We start from the raw sequence: 21,859 nt of genomic DNA on the forward strand, positions 1-21,859 counted from the left end.
TTGGGGTCAACTTATTAAGAAGAGCACTTGAATCACAGAGGCACTGAAGTATTTGGACAAGCACTTGAATTGCCATACATGGAAGGTTACAGACCAAGTTTGGTAAATGGAATAGGTATAGATGTGTGGAAAGGCCTATTTTTATGTTGACATAGAATCATACAGCAAAGAAACGGGCCATTAACCACATTAACCAGTGGCTGTGTTTCCATATTAACCTGTCTGCATTAAGCTTCATTGAAACAGTGCAGATGGCCAAAGAGTTTGCATTGAGAGTAGAAATGAAATCTAAAGTGGTAGGCAACAATTTTCATCAAATTAAATAATTTCAAATCACCAGCCAATCCAGTTCCAAAGCTCAGCACACTTTTATTCCCTCTTCATGGATGCTGCCTAGCTTGTTGATTATCCAACTGTGATGCATTAATATTTCAGTTATATTTGAAATTCTTTAGTTTAAATAACTAATTGCAGGTAATATGTAAAAATATTTTAATTTCATCACACCACCACATAATACGTGTGCACCTTGCTTTAAGTAAACTCGAACTTAGACCCACATATTGGACTCCTGTGTCTTCTTTGAATTAGTTTTAAGCTATGAAGTTACAAAACATAACACCAACCATCTTCTGTTTATGTGAGATCATATAGCTTTATAGCTTCCATAACACAACTCAGGAATGTCAGATGGAGATGAGAGGGTGTACAGGAGCAAGGTATACTAACTAGTGGAGTGGTGCTGCAGCAATGACCTTGCACTCAATGTCAGTAAGACAAAAAAGCTGATTGTGGACTTCAAGAAGAGTAAGACGAAGGGACGTATAGAGGAATCAGAAGTGGAGAAACTGAGCAATTTCAAGTTCCTGGGTGTCAAGATGTCTGAGGACCTAACCTGTTCTTAACATATCAATGCAGCTATAAAGAAGGCAAGACAGTGACTATACTTCATCAGCAGTTTGAAGAGATTTGGCATGTCAACAAAAACACTCAAAAGCATCTATAGGTGTACCATGCAGAGCATTTTGACAGGCTGCATCACTGTCTGGTGGGGGGGGGGGGATGTTCTTAAAGCTTTTAATCTCTGCAATGCATGAACTTCACTGCCTCTATTTATTCCTTCAAATTTACCCCCTGTTGTCAGCGAGCTAGTATGTTGATTGATAGTACAAAACGTGATAGTCCTGTATCAAATTGTTCAAAAGTCCTGGTGTTTCAGCATCTGGCTAACCTGGGCTGATTGCCTTGTGCTCCCTTTAAACTCACAGGGGCACCATTCTAGCTCACTATTGAAACCAGGCGTTCCCAACTTGGGGTCCACAGGCTCCTCAGTTAAGGGTAGGGGTCAATGGTGTAAAATAGGTTGGAAACCCCTGATTTAAATTCACTTGGATCAGTAGAAAATTTATTACATCAGTGAATTAAAATCCATATGAATATTAATTGTATTTCATTCAATAATCAATAAAATCTGCAAATTAGCTATCAAAGTTCCAAGATGTTTTTGTTTTAAAAGATTTCTCATAACTAATTTCATAGAACACAGAACCAGACAGAAACAGGCCCTTTATCTCATGTCTGCGCCGACCATGATGCCAATCTAACTAATCCCATTTGCCTGCACATGGCCTGCATCCTCCTGTATGAGTCTATCTGACGGGTGATGAAGTCAAAACTCTTTCAAGTGAAGAACGTGACAAATAGCTGTGTGTCACTAATGCCTTCTGACATAATCAACAGAGTGTTTCATTACTGAATATTGTTTTTGTTTGTTCACATGGGAAATCAAATACCCATCAGTTCATTGCTGATAAAAAAAAGTCATAGGAGAGTACAGCACAGAAGCAGGCCTTCGGCCCTTCTAGTCTGTGCAAAACCATTTAAACTACCTAGTCCCATCAACCTGCAAATGGGCCACAGCCCTCCATAGCCCTACCATCCATATACCTGTCCAAACTTCTCTTAAACAGTGAAATCGAGCTCACAAGCACCACTTGTGCTGGCAACTCGTTCCACACTCACCCTCTGAGTGAAGAAGGTTCCCCTCATGTTCCTCTTGTGTATTTAATACTTCAATAGTATTTGAGTAATATTGTATTATATAGGTGTATATACACACACACACACACACACACACAAAATAAATAGAGTTTGATTATGCATCATTGCTCCTTTAAATAATTAACTACGGGTTGTATGTAAAAATAAGTTATCACACTACGATAGGATATAAGTAAAGAACAAACTAAGTCTATATTCCCAGACTCTGTGTTTTCTTTGAATTAGCCTAATGTTTTGGAAGTTACAAAACATTACTGTTCTTTTAAACTTTTTACTTCACCTTTAACCCATGACATCTAATTGAAGTCCCACACAGCCTTCAGTTGAAAGATTTCTTACTTAATTTAGATACTAACTTGTCACTAAGCCTACAAATCATTTGAAAACAGATTTAAAATTCAATGCACAAACATGAAAAGTAAATTATGATTGACAAATTTTAATGCATTTTTTAAAAAGCAACAAAGAAAAGTGATGAAAATATCATTATTTACATGTATATGAATTTTCCAAAGATATTTACATACAATGTGCTGGTGGAGCTCTGATGGTCAGGCAGCTTCTGTGGATGGGAATAAACAGTCCAAATTTCAGGCTGAGACCCTTATCAGGACTGGAAGGGAAGGGAGGAGTAGGTGGGGGAAGGGGAGGAAGAAGTACAAGGTGAAATTGGGAAAGGGTGAGGGGGTGAAGTAAAAAGCTGGGAAGTTAATTGGTGGAAGAGATAAGGAGCCGGAGAAGGGGGAATCTGATAGTAGAGGACATCAGACCATTAATGAAGGGAAAGGGGAAGGAACAGCTGAGGGAGGTGATGAGCAGGTAAGAAGAAAAGATATGAGAGGGAAACAAGAATGGGGAATGGTAAAGGAGCAGATGGTTTAATCACCAGAAGTTTGAGAAGTCAATGTTCATGCCACCAGGTTGGAGGCTACACAGACAGAATATAAGGTGCTGCTCCTCCACCCTGAATGTGGCCTCATCATTCCAAAGATGTTTGATAGGACAACCATTAAGAGACATTAGCAAAATGAAAGCCATTTTGACAAAACGCTAAATGTATGTAATTCATTGAAAGGACAGAATAAAAGAGTATGTGGTTTTTGCAACAAGCAGAGAACATGTAGTGGTTGAACAAGCCACTGCTGCTGGGTATTAATCAGATCAATGGTTTAACTTCTGTAGCTCTTTTCAATATTTTTGAAACATCAAAATAAGTCACATAAATATTGAGGGAAATTCCTGTAGCCTTCACTGACAGAGTGAAATTGTTCGGCAGCAGACTCTTAACATGGTATTTCTGTTGTTGCTCCTTTCCACATCTTGTGGCACCTTGGGTGGCAACCTTCCCGTTTCTTTAGCATTTGTCTGTTTTTTACAAGGCCAAGCAGAGACAATAGGGTCTTTTAAGAGACTCCCGGATAGGTACATGGAGCTTAGAAAAATAGAGGGCCATGAGTAACCCTAGGTCATTTCTAACGTAAGGACACAGCTTTGTGGGCTGAAGGGCCTGTATTGTGCTGTAGGTTTTCTATGTTTCTATGCTTGGTCAATGCTCAACCCAGCACGGATGGACAGCGTGCTGGATTTGAACTTGGGACCACTCTCCTCGAAGTCTGGTGTTGATGCCACTATACCACTGGCCAGCCAATCTGGTGTTACATCAAGTTTATTGCAGAAGAATGAAGAAAGGCCAAATGAGACAAATCCCTGGAGAGACAGCATGTTAAACAATTCCATGTGATGTGTGATTGGGCACTGGATGCAAAAGCAGAGAAACAAGTCTAAATATTCATCAATCTCATCAATGCTCTCATGATTAATATTCATCAATCTGTGGTATTGGTGTCATGTTTCAGAAAGTATGTCAAGAGGTCAGAGGAGAATTTACCAGAATGGTAGCTTCTGATAAATGGGCAGACCTGATACACTTGGGATGTTCATCACACAAGCAATGAAAGAAATTGTGCTATACCTGAGTGGATATTGATTGGCTAAATCAGGGAAAAAAATGGATCCCATAAAAGATGGGTCACATGGATCTAAGGTAATTAGCAAAACAACCTTTGGTGAAGTGAGGCAGATGATGTTATACAGCAAGTTATTGCTACCGGGCATATAACGTGAATAGTTGCTGGTTCAAGACTAGCCTTTGGAAATAGGACTAGATAAATACTTGGGAAAACATTCACTGAGTTTAGTTGTAAAGTTGTTCTACAGAGTTGGAAGAGACCTGGTGATGTAAAAGACCGAATATCTCCTGGAGGAACTCAATGGTTCATAGACTTGGGTTGAGTTGCTCTCCAATTTTGGCAATTTACTTGCGAATGTTTCATTACCATGTGAAGCGACGTTGTCAATGCACCGTTGACTGAGGTGTGTCTTCTGAAACCTTGGCCTTCATATATTTTTCAATCAGCAGATTGGGTATCATTTCAGAAACTCAATTGTGATGCAGGGCAGAAATCATACCGCTGACTGGTTGTGTGGTGAACTTCATGCATTGTGGTCTGGAATTTTGCCCGCATCACTCACAAATAGAATTGAGGTCTACGTGTTTGTTTACAGAATTGTCCACGGAAAACCAAGCTTCCAGGAATTCTCTTGCAAGCCGCGTGTTTGTTTGTGCCATGACTTTCACTGATGCCCAGTCGAACTTGTGCCCCTCTTGATCTTCATGGGAGGAGATTAGGGTGAGTTGGTCATGTGCTTTACTGGCAGTTGATATTCATGAATCCCTGCGGATAGTTTTCTTCTAGTTCGGCAGAATAACATTTGCTGCATATGTTTGGTTTATAGGGTCATAGAGCAGAATGGCACAAGAATACACTCTGTGGCCCATCTAATGCATGCCAAACTGACTTTCTATCTAGTCTCATGTACCTGTGCCCAGACTTTTCCCCCATAAACCTCTCCAATTCATGCATTTTTTCCAAACTTTTAAATGTTACAATTGAATCCTTCTCTACTAATTCTGTTGGTAGCACATCTGAGTGAATTTTGCCTTAGATTGCCCCTAAATATTTCACCTTTCATCCTAAATCTATAACCTCTAATTCTAGTCTCATCCAACCTGAGGAGAAAAACCTGCATGTATTCACCATTTTTATACCCGTTGTAGCGAAATAACGACACGCAGTTGGTAAGTCGTTTCGAGACTAGTTTATTCAAACTTCACGGCGCTGGCATTTAATCCCTCGCGCCCGCCCTATCCGAGCAGAAATGAAGTCAGAGGTGCATTACCAAAGTCTCCCCCCGCGCGCTGGCTATTTGTGAGCTGGTTCGCCTGCGCAGAAAGTGGGTCGCCACATAAACCCCCCCCCCCACACCCCAGAACCGGCGATACACTCCCCAATGTCCACAGTCTGGATCAGCCTCTGTTTGGGAGGTCTGAACCTCGACCGGCTGTGCCAAGTCTACATGGGCTGGTTTGAGTCGGTCCACTGTAAAAACCTCCTCTCTCCCCACAATGTCCAGAACGTATGTGGACCCATTGTTGTTGATCACCTTGAACGGCCCCTCGTATGGCCGCTGTAGCGGTGCCCGATGTCTGCCCCTTCGTACAAACAGTTTTGCAGTTCTTTGGGTACATGGGTCGGGGTCCGTCTGTGCTGTGAAGTTGGTACGGGGACCAGGTTGTCGAGCCCTTCATGTAGCCTGTCCAGGACTGCTGCAGGTTCTTCCTCTTGCCCCCTTGGGGCTGGTATGAACTCTCTCGGGACGGCCAGGGGCGCGCTGTACACCAACTTGGCCGACGAGGCGTGCAGATCCTCTTTGGGCGCTGTGCGAATTCCAAGCAGGACCCAGGGAAGCTCGTCCACCCAGTTAGGTCCATGAGAGCCAACTTCAAGTGAACTTCAACTTCAAGCGTTCCACCAGTCCGCTCAACTGTGGGTGGTAGGCAGTTGTGTGGTGTATCTGCGTTCCCAACAGGCTGGCCAGAGCCGACCACAGGCTGGAGGTGAACTGGGCGCCTCTGTCGGAGGTAATGTGGGCCAGTACCCCGAAGCGTGGTACCCGGTTTGCGATCAGTGCTTGGGCGCAGGAATCAGCAGATGCGTCGGTGAGCGGGACTGCCTCTGGCCACCTCGTGAACTGGTCTACCATAGTTAGGAGGTACCGCGCTCCTCGGGACACTGGTAGGGGGCCCACGATATCCACGTGAATGTGGTCGAACCTCCAGTGGGTGGGTTCGAACTGCTGCGGCGGGGCTTTAGCGTGCTGCTGCACCTTGGCTGTTTGGCACTGCGTGCTCATTCTGGCCCATTCACTGACCTGCTTGCGAAGTCCATGCCACGCGAACTTGCTGGAGACCAGCCGGACGGTTGTCCTGATAGATGGGTGCGCCAAACCGTGTATGGAGTCGAAAACTCGCCGCCTCCAGGCTGCCGGGACAATGGGGTGAGGTTGGCCAGTAGCCACATCGCACAGGAGGGTCCTATCATCTGGGCCTACGAGAAAGTCCTGCAGCTGCAAACCCGAGACTGCGGTCCTGTAGCTGGGCATCTCACCATCTGCCTGCTGCGCCTCCGCCAGTGCTGCATAGTCCACCCCCAGGGACAGGGCCTGGACAGCTGGTCTGGAGAATGCGTCTGCCACTACGTTGTCCTTTCCTGAGACATGCTGGATGTCCGTCGTGTACTCGGAGATGTAGGACAGATGTCGCTGCTGGCGAGCCGACCAGGGGTCGGACACCTTCATGAATGCGAAGGTCAATGGTTTGTGGTCCGTGAATGCGGTGAACGGCCTGCCTTCTAAGAAGTACCTGAAATGCCAGATACAGTGCCAACAGCTCCCGGTCAAAAGCACTGTACTTGAGTTCGGGTGGTCGTAGGTGCTTGCTGAAGAATGCCAGGGGCTGCCAGCGCCCTTCGATGAGCTGCTCCAGCATCCCACCACCTGCTGTGTCGGATGTGTCCACCATGAGGGTGGTCGGAACGTCTGTTCTGGGGTGCACCAGCATCGCAGCATCTGCCAAGGCTTCCTTGGCTTTAACGAAAGTGGCCGCGGCCTCCTCGTCCCAAGTAATGTCCTTGCCTTTACCCGACATCAGAGTGTACAAAGGTTGCATGATACGGGCTGCTGAGGGGAGGAAACGGTGGTAGAAGTTTACCATACCAACAAACTCCTGCAGGCCTTTGACCATATTGGGCCGGGCAAAGTGGCAGATTGCGTCTACCTTGGCGGGCAGAGGTGTTGCCCCATCTTTGGTAATCCTGTGGCCCAGGAAGTCAACAGTATCGAGACCAAACTGGCATTTGGCCAGGTTGATCGTGAGGCTGAAATCACTCAGGCGGGAGTAGAGCTGGCGGAGGTGGGACAGATGGTCCTGACGACCACTGCTGGCTATAAGGATGTCGTCCAAATAGATGAATGCAAAGTCCAGGTCGCGTCCCACCGCATCCATTAGCCGCTGGAACGTCTGTGCGGCATTCTTCAGGCCGAATGGCATTCGGAGGAACTTGAACAGGGTGATAAATGCTGTTTTGGGATGTCTTCAGGGTGCACCGGGATTTGATGGTATCCCCGGATGAGGTCTCCAATGTAACGATGTGCTACACACAGCGCTGAAATAACGACACGCAGTCGGTAAGTCGTTTCGAGACTAGTTTATTCAAACTTTGTGGTGTTGGCATTTAATCCCTAGCGCCCGCCCTCTCCGGGCGGAAATGACGTCAGAGGTGCATTACCAAAGTCTCCCCCCACGCGCTGGCTATTTGTGAGCTGGTTCGCCTGCACAGAAAGTGGGTCGCCACATCATTATAATTTAGGATACCTCTAAAGATTTATCCTCTCTGTCCTGAACTTCAGGAATAAAGTTCTGACCTATTTAACTTTTCCCGCTATTTCAGGTCCTCAATTCTCAGAAATAACCTTGTAAATTTTCTCTGTACTCCTACAAATCTACTGATATCTTTCCTGTAGGTAGATGACCAGAACTACACACAATACTCTAAATTCAACCTCAACATCTTGTACAGTTTCAACATATCATCCTAACTCATGTACTCAATGTCCCGATTTATGAAGGTCAATGTGCTAAAAGTTCCCTTTACAGCTCTATCTACCTGTGCTGCCACTTTCAAGGAATTATGGATCTGTATTTCCTGGTCCCTTTGTCTACAGCACAACTTAGAACCCTACCATTCACTGTGTAAGCCTAAACCTGGTTTGTCCTCCCAAAGTGCAACACTTCACACTTGTCTGCATTAAATTCCATCTGCCATTTATCAGCCGATTTTCCCAGCTGGTTGAGCAGCCTCTTTGGGAGTAGAGGACATTGAGTTCCCCCAGCAGACTGACTGCTGTTCCGGATTCCAGCATCTACAGTAGCTTGTGTTATCATCTTAAAGACCATTCTCAGTGCAGTACTGTTCAATGGGACATTATGGTCCCATCAGGACTCTCTGCATTAGATTGAGTGACTCTCCTATCAAAAAAACCTCACTATCTATCATGGTTCACTGACTCAAGAGGGCTACTGATGTCAGTTGATTCCCACCATGTATTGTCCATGTCTGTGTCCTTGAAATATACACTATCCTTGCCTATCATCAGCCTCCACATCCAACACATTTTCCTCTGCAACTTCCACCATCTCCAAACAGATCCTACCACTAAACATATCTTTACTCCCCACACTCCACCTTCCATGGGGATTGCTCCCTCTGTGATTCCCTTGTCCATTTGCCTCTCCCTAATAATCTCCCTCCTGGCACTTATCCCTGCAAGCAGTCAAAGTGCTACCCTGCCCATACACCTCCATGAAAGGCTCCAGACAGCCCTGCAGGTGAGGCAATACTTCACCTGTGAATCTGCCGGGGTTGTCAATGCAGCCTCTTCTACACTAGTGAGACCCATTTTAAATTGGGGGACTGCTTCATCAAGCACCTCCACACCACCTGCCACAAGCAGAACTTACTGGAGGCCAAACATTTTAATTCTGATTCCCATTCCCTTTCAGACGTGTTCATCTATGCCCTCCTCAAGATCGACTTAATTGTATGCTCTTCCCTGACTCCATTTTGCAGCTGTGTATATGGGAAATAACTTGGCCATGCAAGAGCTTCAAAACTAAACAAGTTTTGGTGGTCTGCTAAATCTAGCCAGCAACTACATAAATCATGAAGCCTCAAGGGAGAAAGTGCGTCAAATTGATTAAAAAGTTTACTAAGGTTCTGGTGTTGTTTCTGTAACTATCTCCGGGATAATGAAGGTGACATAATTTTGTTTTGAAAATTGGTTTTAAATGTAGACCAAGTTTCTGGCAAGACCTTGACAACCCAGAGGTGGTTCAAAAATATACAGGCAATATTTTTCCCCTGGATAGCCATCAGAGTAATAGCTTGCAATAATTGGTGTACTGTCCTGAAAAAGACCTTTAAGGTTGGAATTCCTCAATTCTAAAGCAATCTATTCATTATTCCATATTTAAGGAAAGAATTCATGAGGCCACAGTGTAATTTCTCACATTGATAATGAAAGGCTTCAGGCAGTATGCCATGCAGTCCTTCTTATCTCCTTTGATATTGCAGGTTTGGCATGAGATTAGATCAGTAACATCCGGCATCTGATTTGAACTCAAGTTATTCTTTCCATCTATTGTCAAAAAATTTAATTCCCCTTTAGTAGTTGTGAGATTGAGCTGTTATGTGATTGATGCCAAGTGGGATTGGACAGCAGAGATCATAAATGTTTTAAAAAACAAAAGGTCAAAATGCCGATCCTAATAAAGATCTTGGTCTCCTTGAGCTAGTCTCAATTCCATCTCTTTCTAATGTCTCAGATTTACCTTTAAAACTTCTGTCTGTCTGAGCTGCGGGCGTCTTTTTTTTATAACCATTCCCTCAATCCCATGTGCTTTGTCTTCCTGAACACTGAGTTACGCAGCTCATTCATCAAAAACTTTTAAAACTTGATCAATCATCAGTTCAGAGCAATACCAACAGCAACAGGCTATGTGTATTTGACAACACTTCCCAAACCCATGATTTCAGGAGCAAGGCCACATCTGTAAGAGGGTTTCCAACCTGGGGTCTACAGATACCCCTCCCTAGTTAATGGTTGGGCTCTATGCCACAAAACCCCTGTTCTACAAGTTACTTTATAAGTTAGTCATTATTGTAACATCAGGAATATCTTCCATTTTTTTTTCTATCATGGCTAGACAAAAAACTGGAACCTATACATTATTGTATCACTTAATCATATTAACTATTCACTCACTCACTAGTCCTGTATCTTATCACCTTTCTAAAAAGTAATATTGTAAAGATTAAAAAATACATTATTGCATGAAAGCTCATGTAACTTGTAACTTAGTGTATTTGCATGATTATTTATTTATTTATTGATTGAGATACAGCACAGAATAGGCTCCTCCGGCCCTTCAAGCTGCGCCGCCCCACAATCTCGTGATTTAACCTGAGCCTAATCACGGGACTATTTACAATGACCAACTAACCTGTCTACCAGTATGTCCTTGGACCGTGGGTGGAAACCCATGCAATCACAAGGAGAATGTACAAATTCCTTACCGGCAGTGTCGGGAACTGAACCCAGACTGCCTGTGCTGTAAAACGTTGTGTTAACCACTACGCTACCGTGCCACCACATCTCACAGAATTGAAGACAAATATTCTCATTCTATAAATGCATTCAAATTTCTTATTTAAAATAAAGCTATACATTTAAATCCCAGCTATGATTTTATTGTATTTCAATCAGATATCATAGTTTAAACAGTTTTCAGTGGCATGATCTAAAATGTTCTTCATAAATACTGGAAAGTGTATCTATAGAAGTCTTACCTTGATATGAATGATAATGGCATTGGAACAGTCATTCCATAGAACAAGAAGAACGTAAGTTATAGGAGCAGAAATAGACCATTTGGCCGATTGAGTCTGGATCCATTTTCCATCTCAGCCCCAATCTCCTGCCTTATCCCCACATCCCTTCATGCTCTGACCAATCAAGAGTCTATCAACCTGTGCCTTAAATATACACAATGACTTGGCCTCCACAGTCAACTATGGCAACAAATTTCACATTCACTGCTTTCTGGCTGAAGAAATTCTCCCTTATCTCCATGCTAAAAGGATACACCTCTATTTCAAGGCTGTGTTTTCTGGTCTTAGACCACCCCTCCAACAACCAACCGTAGGAAACATCCTCTCCACATCTACTCTATCGAGGCCTTTCAACATTCAATAGGCTTCAATGAAGTCTTCTGCACTCCAGTGAGAACAGGCCTGAAGCCATTAAACGCTCCTCAGATAACAAGCTTTTCAATCCTGGAATCATTTTCATGAACCTCAATTTGTTCAATGCAACAGAAAAATAGCAAATATCTTTACCTCTTTGCTTCCTTCTAGGTCTGATTCACTGGTGAAGTCTTCAGTGTTTAGGTTCTCGAAGTCTGATTCCCCCACAGCTATTGGCACAGTAACAGTCAGGCTTGGATTGTGAATAAAGGACATGTAGTCTCCTTCATCTATATTGTATTTCACCAAACAACTGCCAATCCCACTGGTGGTGCAATTTTCATCCTTCTGGTAGTTCATGTCTTTGCTAATCTCAATGCCTGTGTGATCGGAGATATAGTTATCTTTCTTGCTGTGTAGTTCATCAAGAGGCTTGATGTCTTCTGTGACTTTGGTCTTGATGAAGGCTTTCTGAAAGAATTCTTGCATGTTTCTTTTGACATAGGCAATGCCTCTCTGTATCCTCCCCACAGCAACCTGTAAGTTGTTCATTTCACTGTCATCATCTGTAGCAGCTAGATTGTCAGCACTGAATGAGCTCAATAGCAAGGCCAAAAATAAGTTCAGTACCTGAAGATCAAAGAAAGAAAAAATAAGTTAATCTTATAACTGATCGTTCATGCATAGTGTTGGAATCCGTTCTTTTTTTACATGCTAATTGAGCAATCCCCCCCTTACTCTTTTTGACGGTGAATAAGAGCCTGTTGGTCTTCGATTTGATAGACTCCGAGAAGTGACGGAGAAGACTGTAACATCGCAAGCGAGCTTCTGATCTCCTGCTCTCATTGCAGGATCGACCTCTCTCTCCCCCACTGGTGAGAGAGAGCCTGTCTGAGACACCGAAGTACTAGGAAGGACCGTATTTTTTGATGGACCCCTTTGATCTCTTTGGGGGCTTTTGCTATTGCTTGAATGGTGGGGGGTGGGGTTGGTACTTTTGCTGGGCAAGTGGTGGGAGGGTTGATGCTTCAGCTGCTGCTTGTGAATGGGAGGTGGGAGGGGTGGTTTAGGGGCTCTGATGTTTCTGTCAGTCATTCATGGTTTTTTTTCCTGTTTTGTGGATGCCTGTGAAGAGTAAGAATTGCTGGTTGTATACTGTATACTTTCTCTTATATTAAATTGAACCATTGAAGCTATCAGTTGAATTAATGCAAGACCAAAATCGTAATCTTCACTAACATTTTCACCTTGTGTAGTTTTCACTGTATGTGGTGGTTCACCCCCACTTACTGGCAGGAGGCATTATAGCAGTTCCATATTCCTTCTCATTTTGTAATGGGCTGAGTATTTGCCCATAACCCATATGCTATAATTGTGCAACCATTGATTGGTTTATTCTTATCTGGAGAATTTCTGTATAAAGGTGATAGATTTTCAAAGGTGCCATCTTTTTATTGAACCTATTGAATCTCTGCTTTGTTCTCGGCTCCTTATGTAGTTTCAAATGCTCTACATCTTTGTTCGAATATTAAAATAAACGATCATGGAGAATCAATGAGTCAAAATTTCTCGCTCATCCCTGGATTCCTAAAAGTATCCAGGGATTGAAAATAACTGGAGATCCGACAATAGACAATAAAGATTCTTCCGGTGTTATTTCCAAAATGATTGTATGTCACAATGCAACATGATGAGCCATAACTTGCAGACGCATCAACGGTGAGCAGTCTTGATAATCATCTAAAAACTTATGTTTGAAACACACTATCAATGTTTCTGCCTTTTGAGCTTTTAACTTGACATTTACAAGAATTACCAAAAAGAGTAGTTTTAAAAATAATTTACTACGTACCACAAGATTACCTATTACCATGACCATCATAAAGACGATGAGGCACATCGACTGACTCGCTACTTCCATGCAGTCCCACATCGTCTCAATCCATTCTCCACACAAGACTCGGAACACAATGAGAAAGGAATGGAAGAAGTCGTTCATGTGCCAGCGAGGTAATTTACATTCTTCCTGAATTTTACAGACGCCCTCCTTGTAGCTTTTACCAAAGAGTTGCATGCCAACCACAGCAAAGATGAAGACAATGATGGCTAATACCAAAGTCAAGTTTCCCAAAGCACCTACTGAGTTGCCAATAATTTTAATTAGCATGTTCAGTGTTGGCCACGACTTTGCCAATTTGAACACTCTGAGCTGAAAAAACAATAGTTTCTGATTAAAATAAAACCAGCATTATATTAATTGTGTCAATAGTTTAGTATCCTATTATTACATTCCTATCTGTTTGAATAAAACTCACTTAAGCAAAATAATACACTTTTAATCAGCGGTAATGCTGATAGAGTACTATGCAAACATCTTAAACACATACAGTATATATATAGCTAGGGTGCCTTAATCTTTTGCACAATACTGTATCTCTCAACGTGGAGCAGAGAGCAAGTTTGTAAATCTGGCGGGAGCAAAAGATGTTGGGAATGGCAAGGGTGGAGCACCACAGTAGAGAAGTGAGACAGGTGACAGAGGAGGAGTGCTGTGGGGGGGGGGGGGGCGGAATGGAGGGTGACACAAGTGCAGACACTCTCAGCCATGAGATGCCAAGCAAGGTCATTTGTTCCCAAACAATTGGTTAATTGATCATTACAGAACATGTCTCTGGTGCTTCCTAATCCATCCCCTCTCCCTACCCTCTTCCCACTCTCAGTACATAGTACAGACCCATATCAGAATCAGGTTTATCATCACGCACATATGTCATGAAGTTTGTGGGTTTTTTTGGGACAGTGCAATATATAAAATTACCACAGTACAGTGCAAAAGTTTGATGCACTCTAGCTATATACATGTGCCTAATTTTGCACTGCACTGTATATTATAATGTTGATAATGTAAAATAGGGAAACATAAAATATACATAATTACCAATCGGAATGATCGTAGCACAGACAGGCCATCCACATTAGCCAGACCAAGTTCCATTAGACTAAGGCTTACAATAATGCTGTCAAAAATATTCCACCCTTCTTGAAAGTAATAGAAAGGATCCAAGGCAATGATTTTGAAAATCATTTCTCCAGTGAAGATTCCGGTAAATACCTGAAGAAGATGGGTGGAGGAAGTACAGATTAGTGGGTGTTGAATTAGAATCAGAATCAGGTTTAATATCACCGGCATATGTCATTAAAATTGTTGACTTTGTGGCAACAAAACAATACAATATATAATAATAGAAAAAAACTAAATTACACAAACTATATATACAGTGCCTGTAAAAAGTATTCAACCCCCTTGGAAGTTTTCATGTTTTATTGTTTTACAACATTAATTCACAGTGAATTTAAATTGGCTTCTTTGACACTAATCAACAGAAAAAGACTCCTTCATGTATAGGTATAGCTCAATTACCATCTATAAATTCACTGATGATACAATCATTGATGGTAGGATCTCATGGAGATGAGAAGGCATACAGGATGAGATATACCAGCTAATTGAGTGGCGTCGCAGCCATAACCTTGCACTCAACATCAGTAAGATGAAAGGGCTGATTGTGGACTTCAGGAAGGGTAAGTTGAAGGAACACACACCAATCCTCATAGAGGGATCAGAAGTGGAGAGAGTGAGCAGTTTCAAGTTCCAGGGTATGAAGATCTCTGAGGATCCAACCTGGCCCCAACATATTGAAACAGCTATAACGAAGGGAAGATAGAGGCCATATTTCATTAGGGTTTGGTTTGGCACCCAATACACTCGCAAACTTCTAAAGATGTAGTGCCGAGAGCATTCTGACCGGCTGCATCACTGTCTGGTATTGGGGTGGTGGGGGGGGGGGGGGGGGGCTACTGCCCAAGACCGAAAGAAACTGCAGAGAGTTGTAAAATCATTCAGCTCCATCTTGGGTATTAGCCTCCATACTATTCAAGACATCTTCAAAGAGCAACACACACAAAATGCTGGAGTAACTCAACAGGCCAGGCAGCATCTATGGAACAAAGTACAGTCGACGTTTCGGGCCAACTGAGAAAAAAGCTGAGGAGTAGATTTATAAGGCGGGGGGTGGTGGAGGAGAGAGAGGGCCACCAGGTAATGGATGACACCTGGAGGAGGGATGAAGTAGAGAGCAGGGAAGTTGATTGGTGAGATGAAGTGAGAGAGGGAAAGGGGGATGGGAAATGGAGAAGGGAGAAGAATTTGGGGACATTACCAGAAGTTTGAGAAACTGAAGTTCATGCCACCAGGTTGGAGGTTTCCCACACAGAATATAAGGTGTTGTTCCTCCAACCTGAGTGTGGCCTCATCACAATAGTGGAGGAGGCCATGGATGGACATATTGGAATGGGAATGAGAAGTGGAATTAAAATAGTTAGCCACTGGGAGATCCCATTTGTTTTGGTGGACAGAGCATAGATGCTTGGTGAAGCAGTCTCCCAATCTACATAGGGTCTTACTAATATACAAGGGGCCTCACTGGGAGCACCAAACTCAGTAAACGACCCCAACAGGCTCACAGGTGAAGTGTTGCCTCACCTGGAAGGACTGTTTAGGGCCCTGGATGGTAGTGAGGGAGGAGGTGTAGGGGCAGGTGTAGCACTTGTTCCGCTCAGTCAAGCTTCTGGTAATGCCCTCCCAATCCCTCCCCCTCCTTCTCCATTTCCCATCCCCTTTTCCCTCCCTCACTTCATCTCACCAATCAACTTCCAAGCTCTTTACTTCATCCTTTCCCCTCCAGGTTTCACCCATCACCTGGTGTTTCTCTCCCCCCACCCCCCCCCCCCCCATCTTCTAAATTACTCCTCAGCTTTTTTTTCTCCAGTCCTGCCAAAGGATTTCGGCCCTAAACGTTGAGAGTACTTTTTTCATTGATGATGCTTGGCGTGCTGAGCTCCTCCAGCATTTTGTATGTGTGTTGCTCAGATTTCCAGCATCTGCAGATTTTCTCTTGTTGGCATCTTCAAGGAGTGGTGCCTCAGAAAGTCGACATCCATTTCTAAGGAACCCCCATCACCCAGGCATGCCCTCTTCTCATTATTACCATCAGGAAGGAGGTACAGAAGCCTGAAGGCACACACTCAGCAATTCAGGACCAGATTCTTCCCCTATGCCACACGATTCCTAAATGGACATTGAACCCATGAATACTACCTCACTTTAAAAAAATATATACATATTATTACTGTTTTCCACTATTTTAATCTATTTAGTATACACATATATACTTACTGTAATTGATTTACTTTTTATCATTCTATATTATCATGTATTGCATTGCACTGCTGCTGCTAAGTTAACAAATTTCACGCCACATGCCGGTAATAATAAACCTAATTCTGATTCTGACTCAAGAACATAATTAAGCATGGAACAAAAGTCTACACTATAGCATGCAACATGGCCCAATGTCACATACAGTAACATACTGATTATATTTGGAATGAGCTGAATTATATTAATGCACAACTAAAATTCTGCAGATGCAGGACATCTGAAACAAAAGCAGAAATATAGGGGAAAATACTGAGCATCTGTGGAGAAGCTCTGATGATAGGCTATCAATCCCATTGCCTTAATGTATTTGATACTAAAATAGGACAAATTCAGAAGGCTTGAGAGCTTCTTAGTATTAAATCATGATGATATACAGCAGTTCTGTATTTTTTGTATGTTTCAATATAGATTGACCACACTTTTAGAATATTATGCTGTTACACTAATGGATTATTCAACAATAAAGAACTTATTATCTTTCTACCAAATAAAGCCAACAAAATTTTTTTTTAAAAATCTGACCTTGTAAGGCAGCTAGGTCAGGTGAATACATACCAAGTTCCCATATGAGAGTACATTTTCAAAGTTTTTTGTCATGGGGTAATGCTCCATAGCCATAAAAAGAGTGTTCAGCACAATGCAAATCGTGATGGCGAGATCCACAAAGGGGTCCATCACAATTAAATGGACAACTTTCTTCACTTTTAGCCAATGTGGATGGCAGTCCCAGACCAAGAACGAATTTGCAAATTTGTTCCAGCAGGGCGGACATTTCTGTCGAGATTCTTCCAATTCTACAAAATGCAGACAAGAGTATGGTTATAAAAATGCCATTCAAGCAAAGAGGTAGCTTAGAAAGTGCCAAGAGCAGCCTAGAATTTTATGCACTGGCCAGAGCATTGGATTTCACTCTTTTTTGTGGTGTTCAAAACCTCAATTGTATTTCACATTAGTGTCTTCATGGGGCTCCTCAAAAATTATAAAACTGGACAAAAGTTGTTTGCATCGTTTACTCCAAAAACATGCATTAAAAGGAACATGCATTTCCTAAAATCATGATACTCAATATTGTGTATACTCTGCTGCACACCAACGACTAAAGGTTATCAGAACACTCCCCATAGTAGCCGGATAGCAGCTGTACACACAGGAGGTGCCATGGAAGAAAGGTTGCAGGAAAGAGAGATGGCATGAATATTGATTTTCTTTCCCACAATTTATTCTGGCATCTCCCCCGCCCATTCTCAATTCTGAAGAAGGTTCTTGGCCTGAAACATTGACTGTTTATTGATTTCCACAGACTCTGCCTGACCTGCTGAGTTCTTCCACCGTTCTGTGTGCGTGCCGGGGGAGTTACCATACTCACCCCAAGAGAAGTAAAGCCCTGGTCCATGCAGTACCTTCCAATGCACTGATTCAAGCAAGACCACCATTAGAAGAGCCATGACTGCATTTGGCATATTTTTCTACAGAAGTGGTTTGCCATTGCTTTCTTCTGACGGGTGACCCCAGCCATTAACGATACTCTTCAGAGATTGTCTGGTTGGCCTCAGTAGTCGCGTAACCAGGACTTGTGATGTACACCAGCTGCTCATACGACCATCCACCACCTGCTCCCGTGGCTTCACGTGATCCTGATCAGATGGGGAAGGTGCTAAGCCGGTGCTACACCTTGCCTAAAGGTGATCAGCAGTCTAGTGGCAGGAAGGAGCAGGAATAGGCTACCTGCCCTCCCCACCACCACCTCTCCCAGCTTGCTGTGCCATTCAAAGTGATCATAGCTGATCCACCCTCCCCAAACCTGAACTCCTCTTCTGTCACAGATCCATGTAGTCCTTAGTTCAAGGGCACCCTATCCTGCCCCTGGCACTCCTTCTCTGCCACCTGTCCCACACCCCTCCAATGGCACCCCACCCTGGCTATTCCTGAAAGCTTTTGATCCCGCCAGATTTATGAACTTGCTCTCCGTTCCACGTTGACAAACTAGCTATATATAGGTGTGCTGAAGACATTTACACAGTACTGTAGATGCAGATCCATGATAAGACAACAAGAATCACACATCGCTGTCTCAGGGAGAGGCACAAATGGAAACACCTACCCTCAGTCCAGCAACCTGCACTAGCACATACAGATAGCAAACAATTCCCTGTGGGAACCACGAGGAATGCAGATGTTGAACAAAGAGCCGGAGGAACTCGGCGGGTCGAGCAGCACCTGCAGATGCAAAGGGGTTGTCGACGTTTCTGGTCAAGACCCCATGTCTAGATTGAGGTGCACGGGGAAGAGAGTCCGTATAAAGAGGTAAGAGGGAGGGATAAGATAGGGCTGGTAGGTGGAATCAGGTGAACTAGGGATGGAGGGGGTGGGGTTTGTGGGGTAAGAGGGGAGTTTTGAGACAGAAGTCAATGGAAGGTGGAAAGAGACAGAGAAAATTGGGCAGATGGAACCAGGCAAGGGAGGATGGACGAAAAGTAGGCTCGGGACAACTTACAATAAACCAACCAATCTACCAACCAGTAGGCCTTTGGACTGCGGGAGAAAGCCGGAGCACCCGGAGGACATCCACGTGATCACAGGGAGAACGCACAAACTCCTTACAGATAGTGGCGGGAATTGAACCTGTGTCACCAGTAATGTAAAGTGCTAACCACAATGCTACAGTGCCAGAAGGGTTGGAGAAGGAATGGAAAAAGCGAACTAAGGGAGAGAAAATGGAGGTAGGGATGGGAAAGGAACTCGACTTGAGCTTGCTTCTGGTTTCATTTCAACTCTCCATTCCCACATCAACTTGTCTGTCTTTGGCCTTCTCCACTGCCATGGTGAGGTCAGACACAGAATAAAAGAACAACACTTCTTACTCCACTTAGGTGGCCTCCAGCCTACTTGGTATGAACATTGGAAAATTCAATCTCACCTTCTGCAACCTGCATGTTCCTTCCCTAGTCTGACTGGGTCAGCTCAATTGCCCTTTCCTTTTCCATTTCAACCTATTTCACCAGCACTCCACCCCCAGCCCCTCCCAACACACACTGACTTCCTCTAGCAGTCCTTGTTCAATTCCCTCTGCAACTCTGATTTCTGGTTGTTCCTTTTTTTTTGTTGCTATCTTGAGTGCTTTTGATCAGGGTGGCCTGGCACTGTGGCCTGCAGTCAACAAACAACACATCATTGAATTGAACTGAACTGAGCTGAAGCTCAGCTTTCCTGTTCTGTTCAGTGATTCAGTAGTTTGATATTTTATATTTCCGTGTTTTTCTCTCTTTTGCTGGTTGCTCAACCTGATCTTTTTTTGTGTATTGGGCATTTGATGTTTTTCCTCCTTTCGTGGCTGTCTGAGGGAAGATGAATCTCAGGGTTGTATTCTGCACACATTCTTTAACAAAAAGGTACCTCGAATCTTGAAACTTTAGTCCTTGCCTACAAGTTAGCCTGATTAGGGCTTTTCTCTCTACATTGGATTCTTAAACATTTACACTTCCATCAGCTCCCTCACTGATTATATATCACAGGCACAGTCAGAATTAACTGGTTCACTTCCAGCAAAATTATTGGATTAGTCCCAGAAATCAATTGGCAGTTAAAACAAATTTAAGGTCTGCCTGCCCTCAATTATTGTCATAGTAAGCTTACTGATTTGCACAGAAGAATTAATAACTGAAAAATTCAGCATGTGGTAGAATCCTCAGATGCTATGATATTTTTACAGTAAGTTTAATCTTGGGTATAACAAATGCCTATCTCTGGTCTACATAGGGGAATTACGAATCTTCGCAATGGAGCAAATATTCCCACTATTTAAATAACTGAATTACGATTCAAGCTAAGCTGTTTCCCAGACTTTATGAAAGAGCTGGGTGCCAGGGTGGAGATATGTCTCTATCAAAGGGGAGGTGTAAGACACTCCTTCCCTCCACCAGCCTGCAGGTCATCCTTCAGCAAAGTGTGGCGTCTGCTTAGCCCCTTGATCACGGTCACGTGAAGCCATGGGAGCAGGTGGTGGATGGTCATAGGAGCAGCTGGTGGATATCACAAATCCTGGTTTTATGACCAGGCAGACAATTTCTGAAGAGTATTGATGATGACTGGGCTCACCCATCTTGTAAAGACACTGCCCAGAAGAAGGCAATGGCAAATCACTCTGTAGAAAAATTTGCCAAGAACAATCATGGTCATGGGACCATGTTTGCCCATGCCATATGATATGGCACATAATGATGATGGCGACTAAAGAGCTGCTAAAAACTACATTCTAAGACATTGCAGGAATCATCATTAAGTCTGTGCTGGGAGCTGCATTAATTACAAGGAGGAGATTTACTGCTTAGCTCTCTGAAATTTAACAGTGAAGAACTCTTTAAATTACTTTTGAAATGACCACCTAACATTTTCTATTGCTGATAACTTACGGACAGAATTAATAGATGGGTCAGTCAGAAAATTGCACTGATACTGCGGGAACATGATGTGCACCAATTTGTCTTTCTCCCCGAGGCGGTCTCATCTGTTCACCAAGGGAGGCACAGCACATAGCATCAGGAAATTGACCTTGCCCTCCTGGGAGATCAGGAACCAGCACCAAGTTAACAGGCCAAATCCAGTATACTCTTACATTCTGCCACTACCCTCTTCAATCACAAACACAGCAGCACAGTGACCAATACAAAACCTGGATGTTCTGAGAATTAAATTGGTAGTTCTTTCATGAACTGTTATTGCAGTGCCTCGGCATTCTGGATCTTCTCTGATACTTGTGCCTAGAGGGAAATCAGAACAATAAAGGTGCTCACCTGATTTCACAAATCATTTTAATTAATGGAAAGCAAACCAACAGGGCTTCTACAGCAACGCGTGTTCCTCCCCAGCCGACAGGTTTTCCTCATGAAATGCACTGAAGTGATCCGGTACGTCAAACATACTCTTAGGAAACTCTGCCTCATTTGTTTTTGACTAATGAGTTTGCAGTTTTCCAATACAGCTGTTAGGAGATGCTAAAGTGGAATAAAAATTCCTGACAAACCTTCCATAGTATTTGTGAGAATACTGGCCACGCTTAAAGCTCTCTGCCTTTGTATAGCATCATCCAGAAAATCCATTGAAACTTGGTTAGATCCTGACCTCCTCTTCTTGAAGATGGCTTCTGTATTGGTGCTCTGCAAATTACAAATACCTCAATTACTCTGATTTATTCAATGTATTTTTGCTTTCAAATACATTTCTGAAAAACAGCATCAACAGTGAAATAAGAATTCAGGCAGTAGCTAACAGACTTGGCCCATACTTCTCTTGTTCTACATTTACATTTGTTCTGGAG

The 21,859-nt window shown here is 43.3% G+C and overlaps 1 protein-coding gene across 11 annotated transcripts in view; it reads right to left on the reverse strand.

Moving 5' to 3' along the window:
- Window positions 1–21,859, reverse strand: part of scn1laa (sodium channel, voltage-gated, type I-like, alpha) — a 150,349-nt gene that overhangs the window by 86,098 nt on the left and 42,392 nt on the right. For 10 of the 11 annotated variants that reach the window (XM_059966437.1, XM_059966436.1, XM_059966435.1 and 7 more), the window contains 5 exons: window positions 21,566–21,698; window positions 17,101–17,339; window positions 14,203–14,376; window positions 13,117–13,473; window positions 11,418–11,894 (listed from right to left, as the gene is read on the reverse strand). In XM_059966437.1, the coding sequence (XP_059822420.1) occupies window positions 11,418–11,894; window positions 13,117–13,473; window positions 14,203–14,376; window positions 17,101–17,339; window positions 21,566–21,698 (1,380 nt within the window). Of the gene's footprint in view, window positions 1–1,889; window positions 1,904–11,417; window positions 11,895–13,116; window positions 13,474–14,202; window positions 14,377–17,100; window positions 17,340–21,565; window positions 21,699–21,859 lie in introns of all 11 variants that reach the window. The other variant, XM_059966431.1, reaches the window with a different exon arrangement.

Source organism: Hypanus sabinus, chromosome 4 (assembly GCF_030144855.1).
Source record: "Hypanus sabinus isolate sHypSab1 chromosome 4, sHypSab1.hap1, whole genome shotgun sequence".
Lineage (NCBI taxonomy): Eukaryota > Metazoa > Chordata > Chondrichthyes > Myliobatiformes > Dasyatidae > Hypanus > Hypanus sabinus.